Source organism: Erinaceus europaeus, chromosome 12 (assembly GCF_950295315.1).
Source record: "Erinaceus europaeus chromosome 12, mEriEur2.1, whole genome shotgun sequence".
Classification (NCBI taxonomy): domain Eukaryota; kingdom Metazoa; phylum Chordata; class Mammalia; order Eulipotyphla; family Erinaceidae; genus Erinaceus; species Erinaceus europaeus.
Window position 1 is genome coordinate 2,165,599 of NC_080173.1, and position 25,849 is coordinate 2,191,447.

The 25,849-nt window shown below is 42.3% G+C and overlaps 1 protein-coding gene across 1 annotated transcript in view; it reads left to right on the forward strand.

Annotated features, from left to right (window-relative positions):
• The window catches only part of DDX42 (DEAD-box helicase 42), a 42,088-nt gene that overhangs the window by 10,284 nt on the left and 5,955 nt on the right, over positions 1-25,849 (forward strand). Inside the window, exons 2-14 of the mRNA XM_060202551.1 lie at positions 4,464-4,699; positions 6,725-6,875; positions 10,937-10,998; positions 12,470-12,506; positions 13,263-13,412; positions 15,682-15,786; positions 17,067-17,186; positions 18,790-18,966; positions 19,136-19,264; positions 20,038-20,137; positions 20,692-20,739; positions 22,980-23,077; positions 25,540-25,816. Coding sequence (XP_060058534.1) covers positions 4,479-4,699; positions 6,725-6,875; positions 10,937-10,998; positions 12,470-12,506; positions 13,263-13,412; positions 15,682-15,786; positions 17,067-17,186; positions 18,790-18,966; positions 19,136-19,264; positions 20,038-20,137; positions 20,692-20,739; positions 22,980-23,077; positions 25,540-25,816 — 1,675 coding nt within the window. The 5' untranslated portion in view covers positions 4,464-4,478. The remainder of the gene's footprint in view (positions 1-4,463; positions 4,700-6,724; positions 6,876-10,936; positions 10,999-12,469; positions 12,507-13,262; positions 13,413-15,681; positions 15,787-17,066; positions 17,187-18,789; positions 18,967-19,135; positions 19,265-20,037; positions 20,138-20,691; positions 20,740-22,979; positions 23,078-25,539; positions 25,817-25,849) is intronic.

Here is a 25,849-nt window from a genome sequence, read left to right on the forward strand (position 1 = left end):
ATTATTATTATTATTTATTTTCCCTTTTATTGCCCTTGTTTTATTGTTGTTGTGGTTATTGATGTCATTGTTGGATAGGACAGAGAGAAATGGAGAGAGGGGAAGGCAGAGGTGAAGAGAATGAGAAACACCAGCAGACCTATTTCACCGCTTGTGAAGTGACCCCCCCTGCAGGTGGGAAGCTGGGGGCTTGGGATCCTTATGCCGGTCCTTGCACTTTGCGCCACGTGCACTTAACCCTCTGCACTACTGCCCAACCCCCTCATGTTATATTCTTAATATAGCATGTTTTCTTTTCTTTAAATTTTTTTATTGGGAGGATTAATGGTTTATAGTAAACAGCAAATACAGTTGCTGGTATATGTGTAAAACAAACTTCTGTTTTCTGCAAAACACTGACCCCCACCTAGGCCCTTCTCCACCATTATGTTCTAGGACATCGAAGTGCCCCCCATCTTTTACTTAGATGCAACATTTCCTTTTCTTTCTCCAATCTCCTCCCCTCCCCTCCCCTCCCCTCCCCTCCCCTCCCCTCCCCTCCCCTCCCCTCCCCTCCCCTCCCCTCAGCATTAGTATACCAGGCTTTTCATCCAGGCTGTCTTTCTTAACATGTCCTTCAGCTTTCTAACTGCACTGAACTGTTTCTAGTTCTTTGTGCAGCACTGCTGCTCTTAGAATATATTTTTCTTAGTTGGCTAAGATGACACTGTAAACTTGCAAATAGGGCTATATCTCCCCCCCCCCCCCTTGTTTGTAGAGCTTGGGCCTTGGACATGTATTCCTAGGCCTTTTTTTTTTCCCCCATTCAGATGAAGCCTCAGGTATGAGAGTCTCTGCATAACCATTATGCTGTCTACGCCCACCAAAAATTATCTTTACGTATTAAATCTGGAGCCTCTGGCTTATGTGTGTGTGTGTGGGGGGGGGGAATTGAACCTGAGATTTAGGAGCCTCAGGCATTTAAGAGGCTCCAGATTTAATACCTACTACTGTACATTCAGAGCTGACTCCTGCTCTGGTGCTCCCTTACCCCTATAAAGATAATTTGGCTCTTAGCCAACTAAGAAAAGGAAAAAAGAAGAAGAAGAACTTTGAGGCCTGACCCCTATTCTCACGGGAAGAACTTCTTTTGCTAAAACAGGCTGAGGGAGACGTACTGGGAACAAGCAGACCCTCACCACACACGAAGACTTATTCCAGTCAGAAACATCTCTCAGTGGATCAGAAATCTCGGCCCTGGAGTTGACACACTATAGGAGGCCCACCTGCCTGTCCCAGGGCGGCTTCTCGGATCCTTTAGCTGTGCCTCTCAAGCTTTCCTCGGCTACCATGTTGAAATGTCCCTTGGTCTACACACTTGACTTGCCTTTTTTGTGTCTCATCTTTCTGCTCTTTGGAGCCAGCCCCTCTGCTCTTGTTTCTGCCGCCTGTTTCTGACACTAAATCTTCTATTAAACTAAATCATAGGATTATTTTGTTTCCACTTAAAAGATTCCTGAAGAAAGCAGGTGAACTTAATTTCTTAGCTGTGCACAACTTTTATGAAAACTCCAAAGCAATTTCCTGAAAGTGAGGATGATGTGGGGATAGTGACTGACATAGCATCAATCAAGTTTACTTGTGAGTAGTGTTCTGAGTAGTGTAGCAGCAGTTCAGACAGAACCAGTAAGGTGGAGATTGGAAGGGCAGAGGAGCCCATGAGTGGAGCCTGCTGTTTGTCTTCCCTTCTGTCACACTGTGGCGGCGGCCAGGAGGTGGTACAACGGGAGCATTAGGCTTGCGTGACGGCCTGAGTCTGATCTCTGCCATCACTTGTGCCAGAGTATTGTCTAGCTCATTCTCTCGACTTCTCTTCAGTAAATATTTAAATCTTTAAAAAATTGTCAGTGTGAAAAAGCAATCTTTTTTTCTTTTTTTTTTTTTTAATATTTATTTTCCCTTTTGTTGCCCTTGGTTTTCATTGTTGTAGTTATTATTGTAGATGTCGTCGTTGTTGGATAGGACAGAGAGAAATGGAGAGAGGAGAGGAAGACAGAGAGGGGGAGAGAAAGACAGACACCTGCAGACCTGCTTCACCGCCTGTGAAGTGACTCCCCTGCAGGTGGGGAGCCGGGGGCTCGAACCGGGGTCCTTAAGCCAGTCCTTGCGCTTTGCTCCACGTACCAACTCCCTAAAAGCAACCATTTTTTGTTCACATGCTGTCAAAAATAAATAAAAGGCAATTAAAATGATTTTTTAAAATTTATTTATTGGGGGATTAATGTTTTACAGTCGACAGTAAATATAATGGTTTGTACATACATAACATTTCTCAGTTTTCTGTATAATAATACAACCCCCACTAGGTCCTCTGTCATCCTTTTCCAGGACCTGTACACCAAAAAGTCCCCCCCCCCCCCCGAGCAGTGAACTACTGGCTTCTGGTGAGGATAGGGTCTGAACCTGAAGCTCTGTCTGCCTCAAGAGTCCACGGACAGAGCCATTACACCAGCTCGGCACTCTGCTCAGGCCTTGATTTTATCATTTTTAAGTGTGTGGTAAAATGGATGGAAAGAGAGTAAGAACCACAGTGTAAAACCTGGGACCTCATGCTAAAGAATCCAGTGCTTTATAACTATTACTTTTAGTGATGTAAGAAAACATCCATATATATATATATATATATATATATATATATATATACACACATATATATGTGTGTGTATATATATATATATGATAAAGACAGAATGCAAGAGGGCAGGAAGATGAAGAAAGGAAAGAGAGACACCTGCAGCACTACTTTACCTCTTGTGAAGTTTCCCCCCAACAAGTGGGGCCAGGGGTTTGGACCTGGGTTCTTGTGTATAGTCTGCTCTACCAACTTTGCCACTGCCTGGCCCCTATTTATTTATTTTTTTAATGAGAGAGAGAGAGAGACACACACACACCAGAGCACTGCTCAGCTGTGGGTCATGGTTGTGCTATTGATAACTTGCGACCTCAGTTCTCAGGTGTGAAAGTCTTTTTGCATAACCGTTCTGCTGTCTTCCCAGCCCTGAAGTGCTTGTAGTAGTTGAGCTAGTAAAAAAGCTTATCCACTGTCATCATAGCTCACCTGGATAGTGCCCTACTTTTCACATATTTAAATATTTCCTTTTGTTGTCCTTTTTTTATTATTGTTGTAGTTATTGCTGTTGTCATTGCTGGATAGGACAGAGAAGTGGAGAGAGGAGGGGAAGACAGAGAGGGGGAGAGAAAGATAGACACCTGCAGATCTGCTTCACTGCCATTGAAGCGACTCTCCTGGAGCCGGGGGCTTGAACAGGGATCATTACGCCGGTCCTTGCGCTTTGCACCACCTGCGCTTAACCCGCTGCGCTATTTATTGCCCAACTCCCACTACTTTTCTTTTTTAAGATTCTTTTAAAGTACTTATTTCTATTTGGTAAATCAAAGAGAAATTGAGAGGGAAGGGGAGATAGACACTTGCAGCACTGCTTTACTGCTAGTGAAGTTTCCCCTAGCTGGTGGGGATCAGAGGCTTGAATCTGGGTCCTTCCATGTGGCAATGTGTGTGCTTAACCAGGTGTGCCATCACCCATCCCCTTTATTTATTTATTTATTTTACCACAGTGCTGTTTTTCAACTCTGGCATATGGTATAGTTCAGGGGGTTGAACCTGGAGCCTTGGAGCTGGGAGCCTCAGGCATCTTGCATAACTATTATGCTGTGGCTTCACCTCTCTCCTTTCCTCTCTTCTCCTTTTTGGTGTAGACAGAGAAATAAGGAGAGGGAGAAAGACATCTACTACATTGCTCTATCATTTATCAAGCTCCCCCACCCCTACCCTGCAGTTGGGGACCAGGGACTTTAATCCTGTGTACCTGCCTCCCAGAGTTAATTATTTTGCAGAGACAGAAATTGAGGGGGTGGTGGGGGGTTGGGGGAGGGGAGTCACCTGCAGTACTGCTTCACTGCTCCTGAAACTCCCCCCCCCACACCAGGTGAAGACTGGGCTTGATCCTTGCACACTGTAATATGTGTTCTCAACCAGGCAGACCACCACCAGATCCTCCAGAGTCAATTTTAAACATTTTTCTTAATGGTAAACGCTCCCACTCTTGCTGTCTCTGTATTTGTAACATAGACTTTGTATGAACATGATCCTACCTCCCACCTTGTTTTCTGTCTTCTTATACTATATACTATATAATACTCTCTTAACAGGCATTTTTCCATAAATGTAAGTAGTAACTAACATTTATAAAACATAGGATGGATATTCCTTGTGGCCTAGAAATTGGACTTTAAAAATTGATCCTAAGGAAATAATTTAGGGAATGCACAAAAATACAGACATTGGGCTGTCAGGAAGGTGAGTAATTATTTTTCTATGCAAAGCTGTGTTGTGCATTTGCTCAGTCTGTGTAGCCAGGTGTTTTACAAGCCAACTAAGTTTAGACTGCTGTATCTTGTTCCAGATCAGCTACTGAATCATGAATTGGAATAAGGGTGGCCCTGGCACTAAGAGGGGCTTTGGCTTTGGAGGCTTTGCCATCAGCGCTGGGAAGAAGGAGGAACCGAAACTCCCGCAGCAGTCCCACAGTGCCTTTGGGGCAAGCAGCTCTTCCTCTGGATTTGGGAAGTCAGCTCCACCTCAGCTTCCTTCTTTCTACAAAATCGGGTCTAAACGGGCCAACTTTGATGAAGAAAATGCGTAAGTTATAGTTCCTGGTTATTCAGAGATTGGGCTTTGTGTTGTTCATTTTATCAACAGAAATTGAGGAAAACAAGTCACTTATTTTCCAAATAACACTGATTGCATTGATTATCTTACTGAATTACCTTTTTCTTTTTTTTCCTGCACCCATCCCCTGAATTACCTTTTTCTCTCTCTCTCTTTTTTTTCTCCACGGTTATTGCTGGGCTCGGTGCCTGCACCATGAATCCACCGCTCCTGGAGGCCATTTTTCCCCCCCTTTTGTTGCCCTTGTTGTAGCCTCATTGTGGCTATTATTATTACCATTGTTGATGTTGTTTGTTGTTGGATAGGACAGAGAGAAATGGAGAGAGGAGGGGAAGACAGAGAGGGGGAGAGAAAGACAGACACCTGCAGACCTGCTCCACCGCCTGTGAAGCAACTCCCCTTCTGGTGGGGAGCTGGGGGCTTGAACCGGGATCCTTAACGCCGGTCCTTGCGCTTTGCGCCACATGCACTCAACCCACTGTGCCACTGCCCGACCCCCTTCTTTCTTTTGTTTAACAAATTGAGGCAGCAAGAGAAACGCCTGCAGCACTACTTCACCCTAGTGAAGCTTCCCCACTACAGATGGGGACTGAGGCTTGAACCTGGGTTCTTGCGCCTTGTAACATGTCGGCTCAACCAGGTGTTACCTCCCAGCCTCCTGAATTGCACTATTAGCAAATTAAGTTGGAAGAGATTGTAATTCTCATGTTTGCTTACTCTCTACCTACTAAAGAATTTGAGTACATTGAGACCTAATACGACAGATGAATTATAAATCTGCTTATTTTGTTGATACCAAATAAGTTGTACATGCAGGTAGCAGTGAGAACTGGTAGCAATACAGTCTGTCTCAGCGCCTTAGTTCTTAAAGCTGTTAAGTTTTAACATGTTAAAAGTGGTAGACTGACCTACTCAGTTTCTGTCCACAGTTTTCAGGAAGCGTTTTTTAATTGCCTCTTAACTTGGTTGTCTAAAAATGGGTAATTGAAGGTTTGAGTTCTAATATCTGTTTCACATTGCAAAGAATCATGTAGATGTCCTTTTTGGTGTGTCTATTAAAGGAAAATGACATTTTCTCCAGACCTTGAAGTTGTCTGTTCTGCATACTTATGTAATGTGCTGAATGATTTGGGTTGAGCATTTGCTTTTTGTTTTAGAAGATTTCTATGAATACTAAGAAGATATCCCAGAGCTTTTGAATAAAAGTCCCTAGTTGTATGAATATATTTTTAATTTTATTTTTTAAATAATTATTTATTTGATGACATCAAGAAAAATGAAATTTCCTCTCTGACCATATATAATTCTAGGGCCAGAAGCCAGGGACTGACACATTTAAGTCCTGACCTCTACCCACTGAGACACCTCTTCAGTCCCTCGTAATTAAAAAATATCTTACAGAATAAAACCTGGGGTTTAATACCTCAAGCAAAATTCATTTTCACTGTAGTATGCATTCTAATATTTGATGTATTCAGCTTTTTTTTTTAAACTAAATTTTTACTGAAAAGCTGTAAAACCTGAAAATGTGATTTTAATAAATACTGTTGAAAGGGAGAATTTGCTGTGACTTTTTTTTGGGTAGTAATGTTAAAATTTTACCTACATAAAATAGTACTAGTTAAATCCTTAGGCACTACCTGGAAGTCTCTAATTTTTAAAATTCTATCCATATTTTTAATTTTGGATAAAGACAGAATTTGATAGGAAAGGAGGAGGTGGGGAGTGAGAAAGAAATCTGCAGCACTGCTTCACCTCTCATAAAGCTTCCTCCTGGAGGTGAGGGCTGTGGACTTGAACTGGGGACATTGAACACTGCAACAAGCAGCTTACCCAGGTGCACCACCACCATCTGGTCCCTGGAAGTCTTTTTGACCTATATAATTTAAATCTCTTCATAGCAAATTAGACCATAATAAAATTTTATTATTAAATGGAAGATTCATTGACTTCAAAACAAGCATTTAATTTACCAGTTTGCACCTTAATTTTTAGATATTTTGAAGATGAGGAGGAAGACTCCAGCAATGTTGATTTACCGTACATTCCTGCTGAAAACTCACCTACCCGCCAACAGTTCCATTCCAAGCCAGTAGATTCTGACAGCGATGACGACCCTCTGGAGGCATTCATGGCTGAAGTGGAGGCACGTATCGTCTCCTAGCAATCGGAAGTACTTCAGACTAACCAGTATTTCAGTCTTCATTCAGAATAAGCTTTCTAGCTCCCCCCCTTTTTTGAGACTATTACTCATGTATGCCTAAATTTGTTTCTGCTTGTTCTAAAAGTAGCCCAAGGTTTGTGTGTATCTGTTTATGATCACTTTGTTGAAAATTCATGTATCAGTTTTGTTGTTGAGACAAGGACAGTTTGACATCTTCCCAAGATCAATGTACTTCACCCTCCACCCAACTGTCAATGTTCCTCTCCTATAGATCACTGCGTCTCCACCCACTTTCAGCCCCTTCCTGCCTATACCTTTTTGAGTTCTTTGATTTGTTGTGATAGATCACAATATATTAATATTTCATTATGTACTTTGCTTTGCTTCTCCCTTGCCTTCAGGGTTATCACTGGGGCTCGGTGCTGGCACTATTGCTCCTGGCAGGATTTTTTCCATTTTATTGGATAGGACAGAGAGAAATTGAGAGGAGCGAGAGAGAGATAGACACCTGCAGACCTGCCTCACCACTTGTGAAGCAATCCTCCTTCAGATGGGCACCCGGAGGCTCAAACCATGATCCTCGTGTGGGTCTTTGCACTTGGTACTATATGTGTGCTTAACCCGGTGACCCCGCTGGGCCCTCTGCTTCTTTCTTTTTAAAAGTACTTAATTTAGATAAAAGCAGAGTAAAGAGACAACAGCACCAAAGCTTCCTTCAGTGTAGCGTAGACCCTCATCATTGTGGGTCCAGCAATTCATCCACCTCCGAGGCCTCATGATGGTCATTTTAATGTTCTTCCATTTCACAGAAGCCAGGATATAACCTGGGTTTGAGTCCCTGGCCACTGGTTCGGAACACCTGCATGGGAGAATCTTCACCACTTGCTGTGTTGTTGTCTCAACCTCTCTGTCTTTCACCCTGTATCACCAGATAAATGGGAGTCAGCCAGAAGTGGAGGGATCATGCAGATGTATTTCCAGTGATGATATTGATGGCTGAGAAAGGGAAGCAAAAAATTCTGCTAATCCATGATCAGAATCTTTTCATTTCCTTGTGTCTTCTGTTTGCCTTAGTAGTGACTCAGTAGTTTTCACTGTAGAAGTGTTTCACCTCCTTTGTTAAATTCATTTCTACACACTAATTTTGGGTTGCTGTTGCCACTGAGCTCACACAGTAGATCATGTGCTATGCTGCACAAACCCTGACAGCTCGTGACAGCTGTGAGGATGCTCGGGGACTCCATGACTATTGGGGAAATACTGTGGTGTTGCTCCTCTTTGTTTACCTCATCTCTCTAAATAGGTAAAGAGTAAATACTTGGACCAAGACTATGATGATATTGTACATATGTGAGACCCCTGTGTTAAACCCAGCACCATATAAAAAATTACCCTTGAAAAATGTAAAAGCTAAAAAGAAAGAAAGATGAATAAGCTACAGTGCATTTAACTCCACCCAAGGATTCCAGCTTAGTAGAATCATAGCAGTGTTTCTAATCTCAGGACTATTGATATTTGGGGTTGCGTAATTTTTTTTTATTTTAAATATTTATTTCCTTTTTGTTGCCCTTGTTTTTATTGTTGTAGTTATTGTTGTTGTTGATGTGGTCATTGTTGGATAGGGCAGAGAGAAATGGAGAGAGGAGGGGGAGACGGGGAGAGAAAGACAGACACCTGCAGACCTGCTTCACCGCCTGTGAAGCGACTCCCCTGCAGGTGGGGAGCTGGGGGCTCAAACCAGGATCATTATGCTGGTCCTTGTGCTTTGCGCCACGTGCGCTTAACCTGCTGTGCTACCGCCTGACTCTGGGGTAATTCTTTTCTATGGAGTTGTCCTCAACATTGCAGGGCATTTAGCAGCCTCTGGCCTCTACCCAGTAAATGCTAGTAACAACACCTTCCCATGTAGTGATAGACAAAAATGTCTTTAGACATTACCAAGTATCCATTATCCACTAAGGACCAAATCACCTCCACTGAGATCAAGCGTTAGATCCAGCAACCTGACCGCCCTCTGCCCTGCCCCCACAGCCTCATTGTAATTTTAAGTAAATGCTTTTAAGATATACTCTATAAAAAAGGCTGATTTTGCCTAAATTTAAGACCCTTTTGGCAAACATAATTATTGGGTTGTCAGAAAAGTTATGATTTTTTAATTATATTTTCCCCTTTGTTGCCCTTGGTTTTTATTGTTGTAGTTATTGTTGTTACTGATGTCATCATTGTTGGATAGGATGGAGAGAGAAGGGGAAGACAGAGAGGGGAAGAGAAAGATAGACACCTGCAGACCTGCTTCACCATCTGTGGAGCGACTCCCCTGTAGGTAGGGAGCCGGGGGCTCAAACCAGGATTCTTATGGTGGTCCTTGCGCTTCGTGCCACGTGCACTTAACCGGCTGTGCTACTGCCTAACTCCCATGATTTTTTATAATGTAAAATGCACCATGAATTTTCCGACAACCAGTATATCTTTTTTTTTTAAGTTTTTTAAATTTTTATTTATTGGATAGATTTAGCCAGAAATTGAGAGGGAAGGGGGCGGTAGAGAGAGAGACAGAGACCTGTAGCCCTGCTTCACCACTTGGGAAGCTGTTCCCTGCAGGTGGGGACTGAGGGGTCGAACCTGGGTCCTTGTGTAACATATGCGTTCAACCAGGTGCACCACCACCTGGCCCCTTATACTTTGACCTTTTTTTTTAATATTTATTTATTTTCCCTTTTGTCGTCCTTTTATTGTTGTTGTTTGTGGTTATTATTATTGTTGTTATTGGTATTGTTGTTGGATAGGACAGAGAGAAATTGAGAGAGGAAGAGAAGACGGGGAGAGAAAGATAGACACTTGCAGACCTGCTTTACTGCTTGAACCAAGATCCTTAATGCTGGTCCTTGCACTTTGCACCATGTGTGCTTAACCCACTGTGCTACCGCCCGACCCCCATATTTTTAAGTGAGCAAACACTTTGGCTGATTTTTCCATGCATACAGTCCATGTATATTCAGGTTTTTAGAACATTTTTTTTTTCTCTCTTTGAAAAGTTTAATTGTTAGAGGGGCTGGGTGGTAGTGCACCTGGCTGAGCACACATATTATAGTGCGTAAGGACCTGGGTTTGAGCCCCTAGTCTCACCTGCAGGGGGAAAGCTTTGTAAATAGTGAAGCAATGTTGCAGGTGTCTCTCTGTCTCTCTTCTCTGTTACCCCCTATCTTCTTTTGATTTCTGGCTGTGTCTATCCGGTAAATAAATGATGATAAAAATTTAAATAATTAAAGAAAAGTAATTGTTAGAATGTGATTATTGAAATGTATGGCTACAACTATGATTGCTGTTGTTAGAAACTAAAAATTCTTGGGGGCTGGATGGTGGCACAGTGTGTTAGGCAATCATGGCTTGAAGCGTTAAGGGCCAGCATAAGGATCCAGGTTTGAGCCCCCCGCTCCCCACCTGTAGGGGGTCGCTTCACAGGCAGTGAAGCAGGTCTGCAGGTGTCTGTCTTTCTTTACCCCTCTCTGTCTTTCCCTTCTCTATTTCTCTCTGTCCTATCCAACAATAATGACAGCAGTAATAATAATAACAACAACAAACAACAAGGGCAACAAAAGGAAAAAATTAGCCTCCAGGAGCAGTGGAATTGTAGTGCAGGCACCGAGTACCTGGAGGCAAAAAAAAAAAAAAGAAAAAAAACCACTAAACATTATTTTTTCCCTTTTTGATGCCCTTATTTTATTGTTATAGTTATTATTGTTGTTGTTATTGATGTCCTCATTGTTCGATAGGACAGAGAGAAATGGGGAGAGGAGAGGAAGACAGAGAGGGGGAGACAAAGACACCTGCAGACCTGCTTCACTGCTTGTAAAGCGACTCCCCTGCAGGTGGGGAACCAGGGCTCGAACCAGCATCCTTACGCTGGTCCTTGAACTTCACACCACATGTGCTTAATCTGCTGTGTTACAGCCTGATCTCCAAAATTAAATATTCTTTATAATGAAATTTCTTTTTCATAATTTTTTGTTAATATGACTTCATATGACCATTTGTTTCATTAGGATCAGGCTGCGAGAGACATGAAGAGACTTGAAGACAAGGACAAAGAAAGAAAAAACGTAAAGTAAGTTGTTTCCTTCTCCTTCACAGAGCCTATGTGAAAATTGCTTGAGTATTATAAAGCCTATTTCCCCAAAGTTTATAGGAAAAAAAAATGCAGATGTTTTCACTTGAAGTTACACCTGTGTCATAAAAGCATTTCTACTGTAAATTAAGATTATCAGTTTGCATATAAAATAATCTGCTGCCCCCCCCCCCCCCCCCAAGCACTGCTCAGCTCTGGCTTATGGTGATGTGAGTGATTATTGAACCTGGGACCTCAGAGCCTCAGCCATAAGAGTTTCTCTGAAGAACCATTTTGCTTTCTACCCCATCGTTCTTTTTGGTAGAGTAGTGTTGTATTGGTAATATGAACAGGGCTTTTATTTGCTTTTAAATATAGGAATACCTCCCAGGGGTCAAAGAGATGATGACTACTAAAGTTTGGGTTCATCATTCTGAGTTTGGCCCATAATGAACATTAAATAATTTAATACTTAAGTCGCTGATTACAAATAGTAATGGAAAAATATATCATAAAGACCGATACATTATTAATAAATTATAACACTTAATTTATTTAAGGTCTGTCAAACTTTAGCATTCACAATCAGAGCATGGAATACTTTTATTTTCAGGGAGAGAGAATTCTTTTTCCCTTGCTGAACACACTCAAGTCTTTCGCTACCACCCACAGTAGGGTCACTGGACTTTTTTCTTACTCTGGCACTTCAGACCCTCCCCAGGGAGCTTTGCCACGTGGAGGAGCTGCAGTTGTCTTTTGCCCATTATTGGTGGAGGTGCTTGCTGGTTGATTTCCATAGGAAAAGCAACTATTCTAGGTAGATAGGAAGCCTGAATAGAAATTATTGAACTCCCAAGAGAGACAGCAAGTGACAAACTGAGAGAATGCCTTACAAAAGAGTTGAAGACTTGTCCCCCTTTCCCCTCCCCCCCCCCCCAAGGGTTTTAGCTGATAACCAGTTAGCGCAGAGCTTGAAACTCTGAAAGACATTCTTCCTCCTCGGAGCATTGCACACCTCTGGCTTCTAACGGTGGGAATTAAACCTGAGACTTTAGAGCCTGCAGAGTCGTTATCTACACCTCACACCCCCCCCCCCCATTCTCTCAGTATGCACCAGATACAGAATTCTTTTAAGATCAGGTGTTTCCCGTCACAACTCTACTGTCTTTATTCCATGAGATTTATAAGGTTAGAGTCCTTGAGTTACTCACTATCTTACAAAGTTTTCACTCCTTATAGCTTTGTTAGTAATTAACGTTTCTAGCAGCCCCATGTTCCCATAAAAAAAAAACAAAACACAGCTGATGTGCATATATGATGGGTGAATAGCTTATAGTGTGTGTGCTACTGCCTTGTTATCTTTAGTGTTGAGAGTTCCTGTGCTCAATGGGATTCAACACTAATCTGTAAGTGTGGAGCTGGGTATGTGGAACATTTGCAGGGAAGTTTGTTTCTCCGCTTGTTTTTCCAGGGGTATTCGAGATGACATTGAAGAGGAAGATGACCAAGTGAGTTCCTATGCAGTATTTCTAAAGTCTTTACTGGGGACAAGCTAGGGCTTGCCTTCACTGAAAACAACATCCCTGCATTAAGCAAGAAGTGTCACTTGATTTGCTGCTTTTCTACATGTGTGATCAGTTGGTAATACAAAGATTCACATGATTTTTCTCCCATATTGAAGATAGAACTTTTGACTCAGGTGTTACATCAAAGCAAATATGACCTTTATCCTGTGTGGTTTTTTTAAATATAAAATTATCTATTCTGCTAAGTTAGGGAGTATTGTGCTGTTGTTGACTGGTGATCTCTATCAACATTGTACCACTACATTATCTAAGAATTCTGTTTTATAATTCTTGCATTTCAAGATAGGACATTTACCCCTCAAGTGTTTTTCCCTGTTCAGCTTGTGGAGTTGTGAGAAGGGACTTGGAATAAGTAAACAGTTCTCTCCAGGTTTGTGGCCCTTCTAAGCAGCAGTAATTTCCAAGCTTGGATTAATAAAACCAGTGCATGTCTTCCATGGGGCAGGTAGGCCTTCACTTCAGGAAGGCTAGTGGACAGATTGACCAAGCCAAAATATTTTATAGTAAAATCTGTCTCATTTCTTCTGGTGTCCTTTTGAATACTGTTGTTTGTATTGTTGCTTTATTGGTAGGTGTTTAAACTGTGTAATTACATGGCATACTGTGTGCAATAATTATAGCACTAGAGGTGTTCTCAGTTGTTCTTGGATGTGACTAAACCCCTGTGCTTTCCTGCAGGAAGCTTATTTTCGGTACATGGCAGAAAACCCAACAGCTGGCGTGGTTCAAGAGGAGGAAGAAGATAATCTGGAATATGATAGTGACGGAAATCCAATTGCACCTTCCAAAAAAATCATTGATCCTCTTCCTCCCATTGATCATTCAGAGGTATGTTACTTCTTGCTGAATTTGATGTTTGTTGTTTTGTTTTTTAATGCTGTGCTGAGAAATGAACCCTGGCAGTCACTCTGAGCAACCTCCTAGTCCAATTTTGCATTCATTCCTTGTCTGAAAGTGAGATCAAGGGAGAGAGATATCATAGCACTGCTCCACCATCTATGAAGTTCCCAGCTGTGTATGGTGTCCCCGTGTGAAGCCAGGGCTTCAGTCAGGGCCTCATGCCCAGCAGGTCGTGTATTCTGCTGGGTACGCTATCGCTTAGCTATCACAATTTTCTTTGACTTAATCTGTTTTAAAGATTTGTTTATAAGAGAGAGGGAGGGACCAGAACACAGGTCAGCAACTGAGCTGAAGACCTGTCGTGCATGCAGGTCCCTGACATCATCTCCACCCTGTTTGTTCTTTCATCACTGGGGCTTCACCACTGTGGGCCAACTTTTACAAGTATAAGGAAAGAGAAGAAGGGAGAGAGGGAAAGGCTTGATGGCATCAAAGTGTCCTCCTGAGTGCAGTGGGAGCCAAACTCCAGTTGTGTGTGTGGCAAAGCAGGTCCACACCCGTCCCCACTGTCCCCCGTAAGTTACTTTGCTAACTGCACTTCTCTAGTTCTGATATTTAGGCTTTCCCAGTATTTGAGTACTCGTGATGTTGTAAGACTGTTTTTTTGAATATTGTCATCTCTGCTAATCCTTGAGTCAGAATTCTGTGAGGCAGGCAAGAAAGTGGCTCTCTGGCACACCACAGGTTCATGCTGGAATGATGTTGTGGCCTAAGACTTTTATTGTTTTGTATATGGCTGAATCACTTTCTCACACTTGCAGGTTAAAGGTATTTTCAAGCAATTGTATTGGGTTTTGGACTATTGTTTATCACCCTTATAAAAGAAGTCATTGGGTGTTTTGTTGTATTTTTGTTGGTTTGTTTCTAGAGAGCTCTGCTCAGCATTGGGTTAAGGTGGCTGTGGGATAGAACCTGGGACCCGGGAGCCTCAGGCATGAGAGTTGGCTTGCACAACCACTATGCTATTCTACCCCTGCTCTTTTTTTTTTTTTTTTTTTTTTTAATATTTATTTCCTTTATGTTGCCCTTTTTATTGTTGTTTATCCTGTTGTTATGCCGGTGGGGAGCTGGGGGCTTGAAACGATCCTCATGCCGGTCCTTCTTCTTTGCGCCACGTGCGTTTAACCTGCTGCACTACTGCCCGACTCCTGTCTACTCCCTGCTTTTTAAAGATTTATTTAATTGATGTTGGGAGTGGTGAGCAGGCATCATGGGGCAATAAGAAATTGTACTTACATGACAACTGTCTTGTTTATTCATGCAAGAGAGAACCAGAGCATCACTCTGGGGCATGTGATGCCAAGAATTGAACTCTTAGTAACCTTCATGCCTGAAAGTCCAATACTTTATCCGATATCACCTCCTGCATCACTAAAGGGAAACTTAAAAGCTTACTTACCTGTGTTAACATGCCATAGGAAGGTAGGTACTTTAGATTATACTCAGGATCATATTTTAGACCGCTTATCAAGGTCTTAACTTCTTAAAAAAATAACTATTTTGTAGATATAGTATGGTGTCAAAGAAAACAAAATTAGCCAGGTTCATATCTGACAATACGTATAGGGTTCTTAGTACAGAGTGAAAAAGAGTAACAGAAACTGCTTTTTCCATTTTTTGAAATTGTAATGCCTGAGCATAAGTAACAGTTCTACTTTTACACAGAGAATAGGCCTTTTCACAATAAAATGAGGCATGTTTCTAAGTGTCTACAGCTAGGTGAGCAGTGCACTTTCTAACACAGTTAGATGTCCCTCTTGCTTCTGCAGAGATTCCTTAGTCTTCATAAGGTTTCCTATCAGAGCTGTTCTAAGAATTTCTCTATGAAATGAGATGGTGTTTTCATTGGAAACAGGGATGGGGGGTAGAGGTGGGTAGATAGCATAATGGTTATGCAAAGAGACTCATGCCAGAGGCTCCAAAGTCCCAGATTCAATACCCCCCACCCCCATGCACACCATTAATAAGCCAGAGCTGAGCAGTGCCTGGTAAAAAACAAACAAAAAACCCAGGAATCGAACAGGGTACTGGCTGTGCTTTTTGGATCTGTGCCCTGAATGAGTAAATTTCTTTGTTCTTTCTATCTGATGATGGCTTTACTTGTGTGGTATTTATAAAAATTTGTTAATGCATTAAAATCAAACTTACAGGATTGACTCTTGAATTCTAGACTAACTTTGAATAATTGGACCTGCAGATTGACTACCCACCATTTGAAAAAAATTTTTACAATGAACATGAAGAGATAACGAACCTCACCCCACAGCAGCTAATAGATCTTCGGCATAAGCTCAGTCTTCGGGTATGACAGCCTCTAAACTAATTGTGCTCAAACTAGTGTTGGTTCAGTCACAGTTCTGTTGTCTGTTACTTGAATTTAGTTTCTGAATGTTCATGAACTGTCTGTAACAGTTATTCTTTTGAGTGTATGTATTTTGATTTTACTCTTTTAGTCTTGTTTGTCTGTGTATCTCATGCATGCATTTAAATGTTAGTGTTGTATGTTTTGCTGGAACAGTAAGTCACTGTGAGCTTGAAACTTAATTTAGTACAGATTTCATTACTTTGTGCCAAGAGATATGTTTTCTGCGTCAGAGGTGAAGGGCAGGAGTCCATATCTTTAGGAAGAAGAAATAAGATTAATAAATGTGGGTAATACATTCTTAGAATATTTCAAGATACTTTTCAAATTATATGCATGCTTCTTAAAATTATAAATACCTTTAAAGATCTGCAAAATAATAAGGTGTGCACCAAAATATTCTGAGTTGTACAAGTCTAGTAAAATATGCAGAGAATATGATTCTGTTCTGGGATGTACAGCTATCTGACGTAGGACCGCCTTAACCTTGACTTTGCGGTATTTGAACTCCTGGGTTTTGGGAGTCAGGCAGCATGGGGGAGACTTGCCTTTTTCCTGGAGAATAACATCTCCCACTCCCAAAGATAAAGCATCTTTACTGACATTCTGATCAGAAATATCAGTATCACTGGAGAAGAATTGAAAGACACGTGTGCGTAGAGTCAATATGGAACTTAAACCCCTATTGTTTACTTGCGGACAGTGTGAACAGTATTTAGCTGCCTGGATCATTTATGCTAAATGAGACATTAATTAACTTCAGGCATAACTGAAAAATGGAGATAGTAGGTAACATCTTTGGAGCCAGTGAGTATCAAAATGCTTTGTGGAGCCCCACTTTAACTCGTCCTTTTATTTCAAGAGTAAATGTTAATTGTATCTACCATGTGGCTAATCATTATGCAGAACAAGAGAGAGAGTACATCTTTCACTTTTTACAATTTGCTGAGCTATTTTTGTGTCTTATAAGAAAATTAATTTTAATAGATGTGTAAGTATATAATTATTTTTACATAATTATGACTATTACTCAGTAATCATGTGAGGTCATATATCCATTACTTTGATTTTCACCTTTCAAACAGTGTTTGCTTTGAGCTACAAACTTGTTTTCAGTTCTTTGTACTTAACCTACAAGCTAGGCACAGGTAAGCACTGTGTTGAATTTCCAAGGCTGTTTATTTTCAAGTGTAAGTCACTCCTAGGAGTTGTCTTTGTAGGTTTCTGGTGCTGCACCTCCTAGACCAGGAAGTAGCTTTGCTCACTTTGGGTTTGATGAACAACTCATGCACCAGATTCGGAAATCTGAATACACGCAGCCCACTCCAATACAGTGCCAGGTAAGTGGAATATACTGTAAGAAAAGTGAAATGGAGTGATACTGACTATTTATGAACAAGTCAAACGGTACATCACTATTTAGTATAGAACTGTTGGGTTGCCAGAAAAGTCATGGCTCATTTTTGCACAGAGAAATATGCTATGGCTTTTCTTTTTCTCTCCCTCACCCCCCACTTTTACCTTTTTTGCTTTCTCTTCCCCATTCGCTTTCCTCCCTCCCTCTCTCCCCTCCCTTCCTTTTTTACCAGAGCACTGCTCAGCTCTGGGTTATGGTTTTGTGGAGGATTAAATCTGGGACTTTGGAGCCTCAGGCATGAGGGTTTCTGCGTAATCATTATGCTATCTACCCCTGCCCTCCAAAGGTATTTCTAATACCCAAAAGAACATTTCCCAACTCCTTGCAATTTCTCTCTTTTTTTTTTCTTTTCTGTTTTAATTTTTTGCCTCCAGGGTTATTGTTGGGGCTCCGTGCCTGCACTAGGAATCCACTGCTCCTGGAGGCCAGTTTAACCAATTTGTTGCCCATGTTATTGTCATTATTATTGTTGTCATTGCTGTTGTTGGATAGGACAGAGAGAAATTGAGGTGAGACGGGGGGAAAAAACAGACAGACACTTGCATACCTGCTTTACCACTTGTGAAGCAACCGCCTGCAGGTGGGGAGCCGGGGGCTCAAACCAGGATCCTTACTCCTGGTCCTTTTGTCGGTCCTTGTGCTTGGCTCCACGTGTGCTTAACTTGCTGTGCTACGGCCCAACCCCTTCCATGCAATTTCTTAAAGTCCTGCCTTCCTTCCTTTCTCCAGAGCACTGCTCAGCTCCGGCTTATAGTGATGCAAGGGATTATAGTGAGGGAGCAGTGGAGAAAGATCTTTGGAATATGAATAAGCGTAGTTCCCTAGGTTTAGCTAAATTTGAACAAACATAACTAACACCATCAGCCATTAGGATTCTTTTCTCCTTGACCTGGAAATTATTTTTTATAATTGAAAACTGTTGCTTCTGTTCCATTTTAAAATGTGAAATTTATTCATCCCTTCATAAAAATAAGAATTTTTTGTATATTGGTAAGATAGATTTGTACCTTATCAAGAGGACAAGAATTAAGTAAACATTCTTTTTGTTAAAAGTATTTTATTTTATTTTTTCCATTTGTGAGAGAGATGCAGAGAGAAAGACACAGAGAGAAACACCAGAGCCCTGCTCAGCTCTGGCTGATGGTGCTGCAGGGGATTGAACCTGGGACTTTGGAACTTCTGGCATGAGAATCTCTTTGCATAACCATTATGCTGTCTACCCTTGCCCTAAATGAACATTCTAGCAGGCCTACTTAAAATTTTCTGTTGGTAGATAGCAAGAGAAATGGAGTCGTTCATATTCTGTTGATGGCGACAGACCGCCTGGAGAGAAAGATTTAGTGTAAAGGAGGACCACTGTGGGGCAGCTAGTGAGAGACACGCCTCATTATTCCAGTCAGTGTCCCAGCATACTTTTGCTCATTGGAAACGAGTGTCATTGTCATATACCCTCTCCCAGGACTTTCTTCAGTCCATCTTTTAGAGTGGAAATTTCAGAGTCTGTGTGCTTTCTTACTTTTTTCCAGGGTGTGCCTGTGGCATTAAGTGGTAGAGATATGATTGGCATTGCCAAAACAGGCAGTGGGAAAACCGCAGCCTTTATCTGGCCCATGCTGATTCATATAATGGACCAGAAGGAATTGGAACCAGGTGATGGACCAATTGCAGTGATTGTGTGCCCTACTAGAGAACTGTGCCAGCAGGTAGGTACCTTGTGCAGAACGTTGCCTATACGTGACCTTGCTAGACCTGCCAAGTGAGTAGAATTGCTTTTTAAGTTACAGTGAAATCTGTGATTTCAATAACTCTTAGGTATATAATAGAGTTAATTGTTAACATCATTTTGCTGATACATCCTCAACAATTTTGTAGATCCATGCAGAGTGTAAGCGGTTCGGGAAGGCATATAATCTCCGATCAGTGGCTGTGTATGGAGGAGGAAGCATGTGGGAGCAAGCCAAGGCCCTTCAGGAAGGGGCAGAGATTGTTGTGTGTACCCCAGTAAGTATGTCTTCATTCTGAATGTCTTCTGACCTTTCTTATTCTGGGAAGAAGAATGATGAGTTATTGGAGAGAATCCCCCTACAGTGTGGTAGAGCAGAACCAAAAATGAATGCAAGCCTGGAGCTCTGAGCTGCTTCCTCCTCCCTAGTGTTATTGATGGGTTTGGCACCTGCTCTACGAATGGGTCTACCACTCCTGGTGGCTCTCCCCCCCCCTTATTGTTTAGGATAAACAGAGCAGGGAGTGAGAGAAAGACACCTGCAACTTGCTCCACTACTTGTGAAACCGCCCCCCACCCGCCAGATGAGCAAGAGGGGGTTTGAACCTAGGACCTCACATCCTTGGTTTAATGTGGCTTGGTTGACTAAAATAGCAATTTAGTAAGGTTTTCTGGCATATATAGTAGTTGTTAGAAAATCTCCTCTCTCGAATATTTTCATGTGAAATATCTAGAGACTACATGTGTAGTTACTGAGGGCATCACGAATCAGAAAATATTCAGTGTGATCTGAAATGCCTAGAGGGATGTAGTTGAACTATTAAAACCTATCAGTCTTTAAGTTGTTTCGGAATGGCTCACAAGTTTGGCCATTTTTCTGAAATAGAAATCGCAATGCCAGGAGAATCTTAACTGTTGGCTCAGCAGTGTTTAAAGTGGAAGACATTCAGACCAATGACTGTTAAGAGCATTTGCACTTGTGCTGGGACCACAACTTACAAAGTTCTTGTAAACTCCTTTATATTTACTCTTTATTTTCTGGATCTAATAGGGTCGACTAATTGATCATGTGAAGAAGAAAGCTACCAATCTTCAAAGAGTCTCTTACCTTGTGTTTGATGAAGCAGACCGAATGTTTGATATGGGATTTGGTATGCCTCAAATACCAGTTTCTTTGTCATCATCATAATATTTGTGTGTGTGTGCGTTTCTAGACTTTTTTTTTTAAATCTACATGAGAGAAACTAAAAATACTCCTGGGTAGAGAGTTTATGCTACTGTGATATAGCTGAAAACATTAGCTATTTTAGGTATTCTCTCAGAAAAAGAAAGTTAGGCTCGATTGGTTTGAGGACATCTGAAAGCATTTTAGCAAACCCACTTTATTTGTATGGGTATCGCTTTGATTGTGGAGGTCTGAGTTTGTATTCTTAGGTAGGTGAGTGTCTTACCATTCAGCGCCCTTTACGTATCCTCCTTGACTTACCCAGGTCTGTGCACATACTAAAGAACCACACTGATTGGAACACCACTGGCCCCACTCTAGCTGGGGGATGGGAAGTGTTCCTAAATCTCATACTGAGTGACAGGTCTGAGAGCTTCAAATTTTCTTAGAGCCTCTTATATGAAGTGATTTACTAAAAGTATTTTTTTCAGGCACCCTAAGCTGTACAGTCAAGCCACTTTACTGTTCCTTTTCTTGCAGAGTACCAGGTGCGATCCATAGCAAGTCACGTGCGCCCCGACAGGCAGAGTATGTATGAAGTAGTTTCATTAAGTCCCATTTAAAACAGACACTTCAAAGCACTCACACTTATGGCAGCAAAAATGATCATACGTTCTTCAGTGAGAATCATAAGGGGGGGGGCTGGGTGATAGGGAGTCGGGTGGTAGAGCAACGGGTTAAGCGCATGTGTTGCAAAGTGCAAGGACCAGCATAAGGATCCCGGTTCAAGCCCCCCGCTCCCCACCTGCAGGGGAGTCGCTTCACAGGCAGTGAAGCAGGTCTGCAGGTGTCTGTCTTTCTCTCCTCCTCTCTGTCTTCGCCTCCTCTCTCCATTTCTCTCTGTCCTATCCAACAACAACATCATCAGTGACAACAACAATAATAACTATAACAGTAAAACAACAAGGGCAACAAAAGGGAATAAATCAATAAATAAAAACAACAACTTAGTGATGAAAAGATACTGACTTGATTTAACATTGTAGCTGAGGAAACCGAAGGACCCAGGTTTGAGCGCCCGCACCCCATAGTCCCCACCTACAAGGGCAAGCCTCACTCCCATGTGGTGAAGCAGGCCCACAGATGTCTTCCTCCCTCCCTGTCTCCCTCTCCCCTCTGGCCTGTTAAATAAAAAAATAGAAAGAGACAAATGGAGTCCCAGTGAACCCTGGTGGCAAAAATAAATAAATACTAAAATGAATTGTTTCTTAATGTCTAGGGAGCCTAGTGAGTATTCAAAAAGAAATCATGCTTTTTTTTTTTTTGTTAATTTAAGAAAGTATTAATTAAAAAAACCATAGGGTAGGAGGGGTACAACTCCACACAATTCCCACCACCCAGTCTCCATATCCCACCCCCTCCCCTGATAGCTTTCCCACTCTCTATCCCTCTGGGAGCATGGACCCAGGGTCATTGTGGGTTGTAGAAGGTAGGAGGTCTGGCTTCTGTAATTGCTTCCCCACTGAACATGGGCGTTGACTGGTCGGTCCATACTCCCAGTCTGCCTCTCTCTTTCCCTAGTAGGGTGGGTCTCTGGGGAAGCTGAGCTCCAGGACACATTGGTGGGGTCTTCAGTCCAGGGAAGCCTGGCCGGCATCCTGATGACATCTGGAACCTGGTGACTGAAAAGAGAGTTAACATACGAAGCCAAACAAGTTGTTGAGCAATCATGGACCCAAAGCTTGGAATAGTGGAGAGGAAGTGTTAGGGGGATACTCACTGCAAACTCTAGTGTACTTCTGCTTTCAGGTATATATTTTGCAGTAGTTTATGGATACGTGTGAACATATGTTCTCTCTCACAGAAACTGGTGTATATCTAGGTTTTGGGACTTTGTTAGAAAGTGAACCACCTGAGATGGAATTAGAGTATACTATGAAAGGAAAGGTCTCTCCCGAGTAATGAAGCTGAAGGGTTGTCATTCCACACATGAAGTCTCTGGACACAGTCTGAAGTGAAGCATGTTGAGGTGGCAATCGTTGTGTTGGTTAGGTTGTGATTGGCAGATGCAATATTATTTGATATTGATTGGGAGAGGCATACGGGAAAGTGGGCCCTATCCAAGGGTTCCAGGACTGGGGGAAGTAGAGGCTCTATAGTGGAGATGTGAGGTTCCTGCTGTCTTAGGGTTCAAAAAGACAATCGATAGTTATCACATTATTTGGTAATTGGGTTAACTTTGAAAAGTCCTTTTGTTAGGGTTTGCTGTACAGTATCCAGTATCTTGTATATAGCTGTGCTATTGGTTGCTTCTGATCTACTTGGTCTAGGATTTTGAGAGTCTGCATATCAATTACACTGCATATATTGAGAAAAGATTCAGTTTGTGTTTTGAAAAACTTCGAGATATACAATTAATTTTCCCCCTTGTATTAATTAACTAGTGATGTATATGACTACATTTTACTAGGAGTGTACATAAACACCATTCCCACCACCAAAAGACTGTGACCCATCCCTCCTACCCACTCCCACCCCCCACTGTCCCAGGAAGCTGCATGTCTACCCCTCACCACAGGGTTATTACTTGGGTGCCCTACTTAGAATTTGGTCAGGTCCTGCTTTTAGTTTCCCTTTCAGATCTTCTTCCTCAACTTCTGTTGATGAGTGGGATCATCCCATACTCATCTTTATCTTTCTGACTTAGCTCACTTAACATAATACCTTCTAGTTCCGTCCAGGATGGGTCAGAGAAGGTGGGTTCATTGTTCTTGATAGCTGCATAGCTTTTTTTTTTTTTTTTTTAACATAATTTACTTTACTTTTAGCTCTCTTATTTAGTGCAACTTTTCGGAAAAAGATTGAGAAATTGGCTCGAGACATCCTGATTGACCCTATTCGAGTGGTCCAGGGAGACATTGGAGAGGTAAGTCTAAACAGAGCTGCGTGGAACCCCGGCAGGTTGCTTTTCCTCTTATGGAGTGATTCAGTTCTCACTATTTGAGTGGGGAAAACCACAAGGAGCAAAGTGGCTAGGGATGTAGCCCGATGGTCTAGGAAGTCTACTACTATAAAACCCTAGAGTTCTGTCCCTGGAAAATGCTGGTCACTTTGGAAGCCATGTGATGTGTGTACAGAGGTTGATTCTGCTTAGTTCCCCCACAGGGAAGGTTTTATCCTACAGGAGTGTGGGAGGAATATGTACTGTTTACATGTTGTACTTCTTAATGAGAGAGAGAAGGAGAACCAGAGCATTACTCTGGCACGTGGCCTGCCCTTCGATTGAACTCAAATCCTCATGCTAGAGAAAGTCTGACTAGGGCTATTTTTGGGTCTCGGTGCTTGTGCAAGAATCTACTGCAACCAGTGACCGGTTTTTCTTTCTTTTTCTTTCTTTCCTCTCTCTTTTTTTTTTTTTTATTGATAGGACAAAGAAATATTAGGGGGGGGCTGGGGAAATAGGGAGAAAGAGATACCTGCAGCACTCGCTTCACCACTTGTGAAGCTTCCCACCTGCAGGTGAGGGACCTGATGCTTGACCTGGGTTCTTGTATGTGCTAATGTGCATTCAAGCTGGTGGGCCACCTCCTGGACCACAGTATTATTATTACTATGTTGTACAGCCATAAAAAATAATGCCTTTTTTTGTTTTGTTACTGGAGCTAAATGCACACACAACACATCCACTACTCTCAGTGTCCACTACCCCTCCATACCCTTCTTTTTATTTTAATTTTTTTTAATTGTTGTAGTTATTGTTATCGTCATTGTTGGATAGGAGAGAGAGAAATGGAGAGAGGAGGGGAAGACAGAGAGGGGAGAGAAAGATAAGACACCTGCAGACCTGCTTCACTGCCTGTGAAGTGACTCCCCTGCAGGTGAGGAGGCGGGGGCTCGAACCAGGATCCTTATGCTGGTCCTTGAGCTTTGTGCCCATACTCCTCTTTTTGATAGAAACAGAAAGTAACAGAGGGAAAGAAGGATAGAGAGGGAGAGAGAGACGTGGGGCTGGGTAGTGGCACACGTGGTTCAGTGCACACATTACAGTGCACAGGGACACGGGTTTAAGCCCCCAGTCCCCACCTGCAGGAGGAAAGTAGTGAAGCAGGGTGACAGGTGTCTCTCTGTCTCCCTCTCTATCTTCCTCTTCCTCTCTATTTCTGGCTATCTCTGCCCAATAAAATAATAATAATAAAGATTTTAAAGTGAGACACATTGCAGTATTGCTTTATCACTTCAGAAACTCCTCCTTGTGGGTGCAGACCAAGAACATGAACCTGGGTCCTTGCACATGGCAGTATTTGGGCTCCACCAGGTGCACGACCACCAGCTCTTTCTTCCACTTTGATTTAAAAAAAAAAAATTACCCAGGGATACTTCACCCAGTAAAACGCACATTTTCCCATGACAAGGACCCAAGTTCTTATCCTCAGCACCACATGGGAGTACTGTGCATGCCACCAGAGGAAGCCTCATGAATGTGTCTTCTCTCTCTCTCTCTGTCTCTATCTAAAATTAAAAGAAATTGTATGCCAGAGGTGTGAAGCCCTGGTACCAACCTCCCACCCCACCCCGCGCCCCCCTCTCTGCCTAGAAGAACTAACACCAGATTATTGTGGAAGTTCTGCACGTTACAGGGAGTGACTTTAAAAGCCTGGTTAAGTGAGGCTTTTTGTTGTTGTTGTTGTTTTTTAACCTGTACATGTGATGTATAGAGTATTTCTCTTAACTGTGATTTAGACTTCAGTCATTGCTGCCTTGAGAATTCCTCAAGTTGCAGGGCCGGCCAGTGGCACGCCTCGTTAAGCACACATATCACCATGTTCAAGCGTTCAGGTTCGAGCCCCCACTTCCCACCTGCAGGGGAAACACTTCATGAGTGGTGAAGCAGGTCTGAGGTGTCTCTCTCCCTCTCTTTCTTCCCCTTCCACTTTCAATTGCTCTTTGTCTTGTCAAAGAAAAAATAGAAGGGGGGAAGGCTGCTGGGAGCCGTGGATTTGTCGTGCAGGTACTAAGCCCAGTAATACTGTGGTGGCAGAAGAATTGAAGTTGCTTGTCATGTTTATTACTGAAGAAATTTCTGTGTACATAGCCTATCGTCAGGTCCATTTGATCTTTTTTGTTTTTGTATTTCTGTGTGCATGTATAAATTATGCAAGGAGCAAGGAGAGGAATAGAAAAGCACTACAAAGTATTGGAACTTAAAAATTGTTAGGTAGACGTACATACCTGGAGTGATGGTGTGAGTGCAGTGATTCGAGAAAGGAACTGAGTTTTAGCTGCCTGATTTGCAGGATGTCTAAGAAGAGAGGTCATGTTTCTTCTAGATGCTGGTAGAAAACGTGATGTCCTTGTCTAGGTAGTGTGTTTCCTCTCTCCTTTTTTTAGGCCAATGAAGATGTGACGCAAATCGTAGAGATTCTCCACTCTGGACCTAATAAATGGAACTGGCTCACCCGACGTCTGGTGGAGTTTACATCTGCAGGGAGTGTTCTCCTGTTTGTTACTAGAAAAGCCAATGCTGAAGAGCTGGCCAACAACCTGAAGCAGGAGGGCCATGATCTTGGTTTGCTCCACGGAGACATGGATCAGAGTGAAAGAAACAAAGTCATTTCAGACTTTAAGAAAAAGGACATCCCAGTGTTGGTGGCCACAGATGTCGCAGGTAAAGGTCCCCAGTAACCTCGCATTCCTGTGC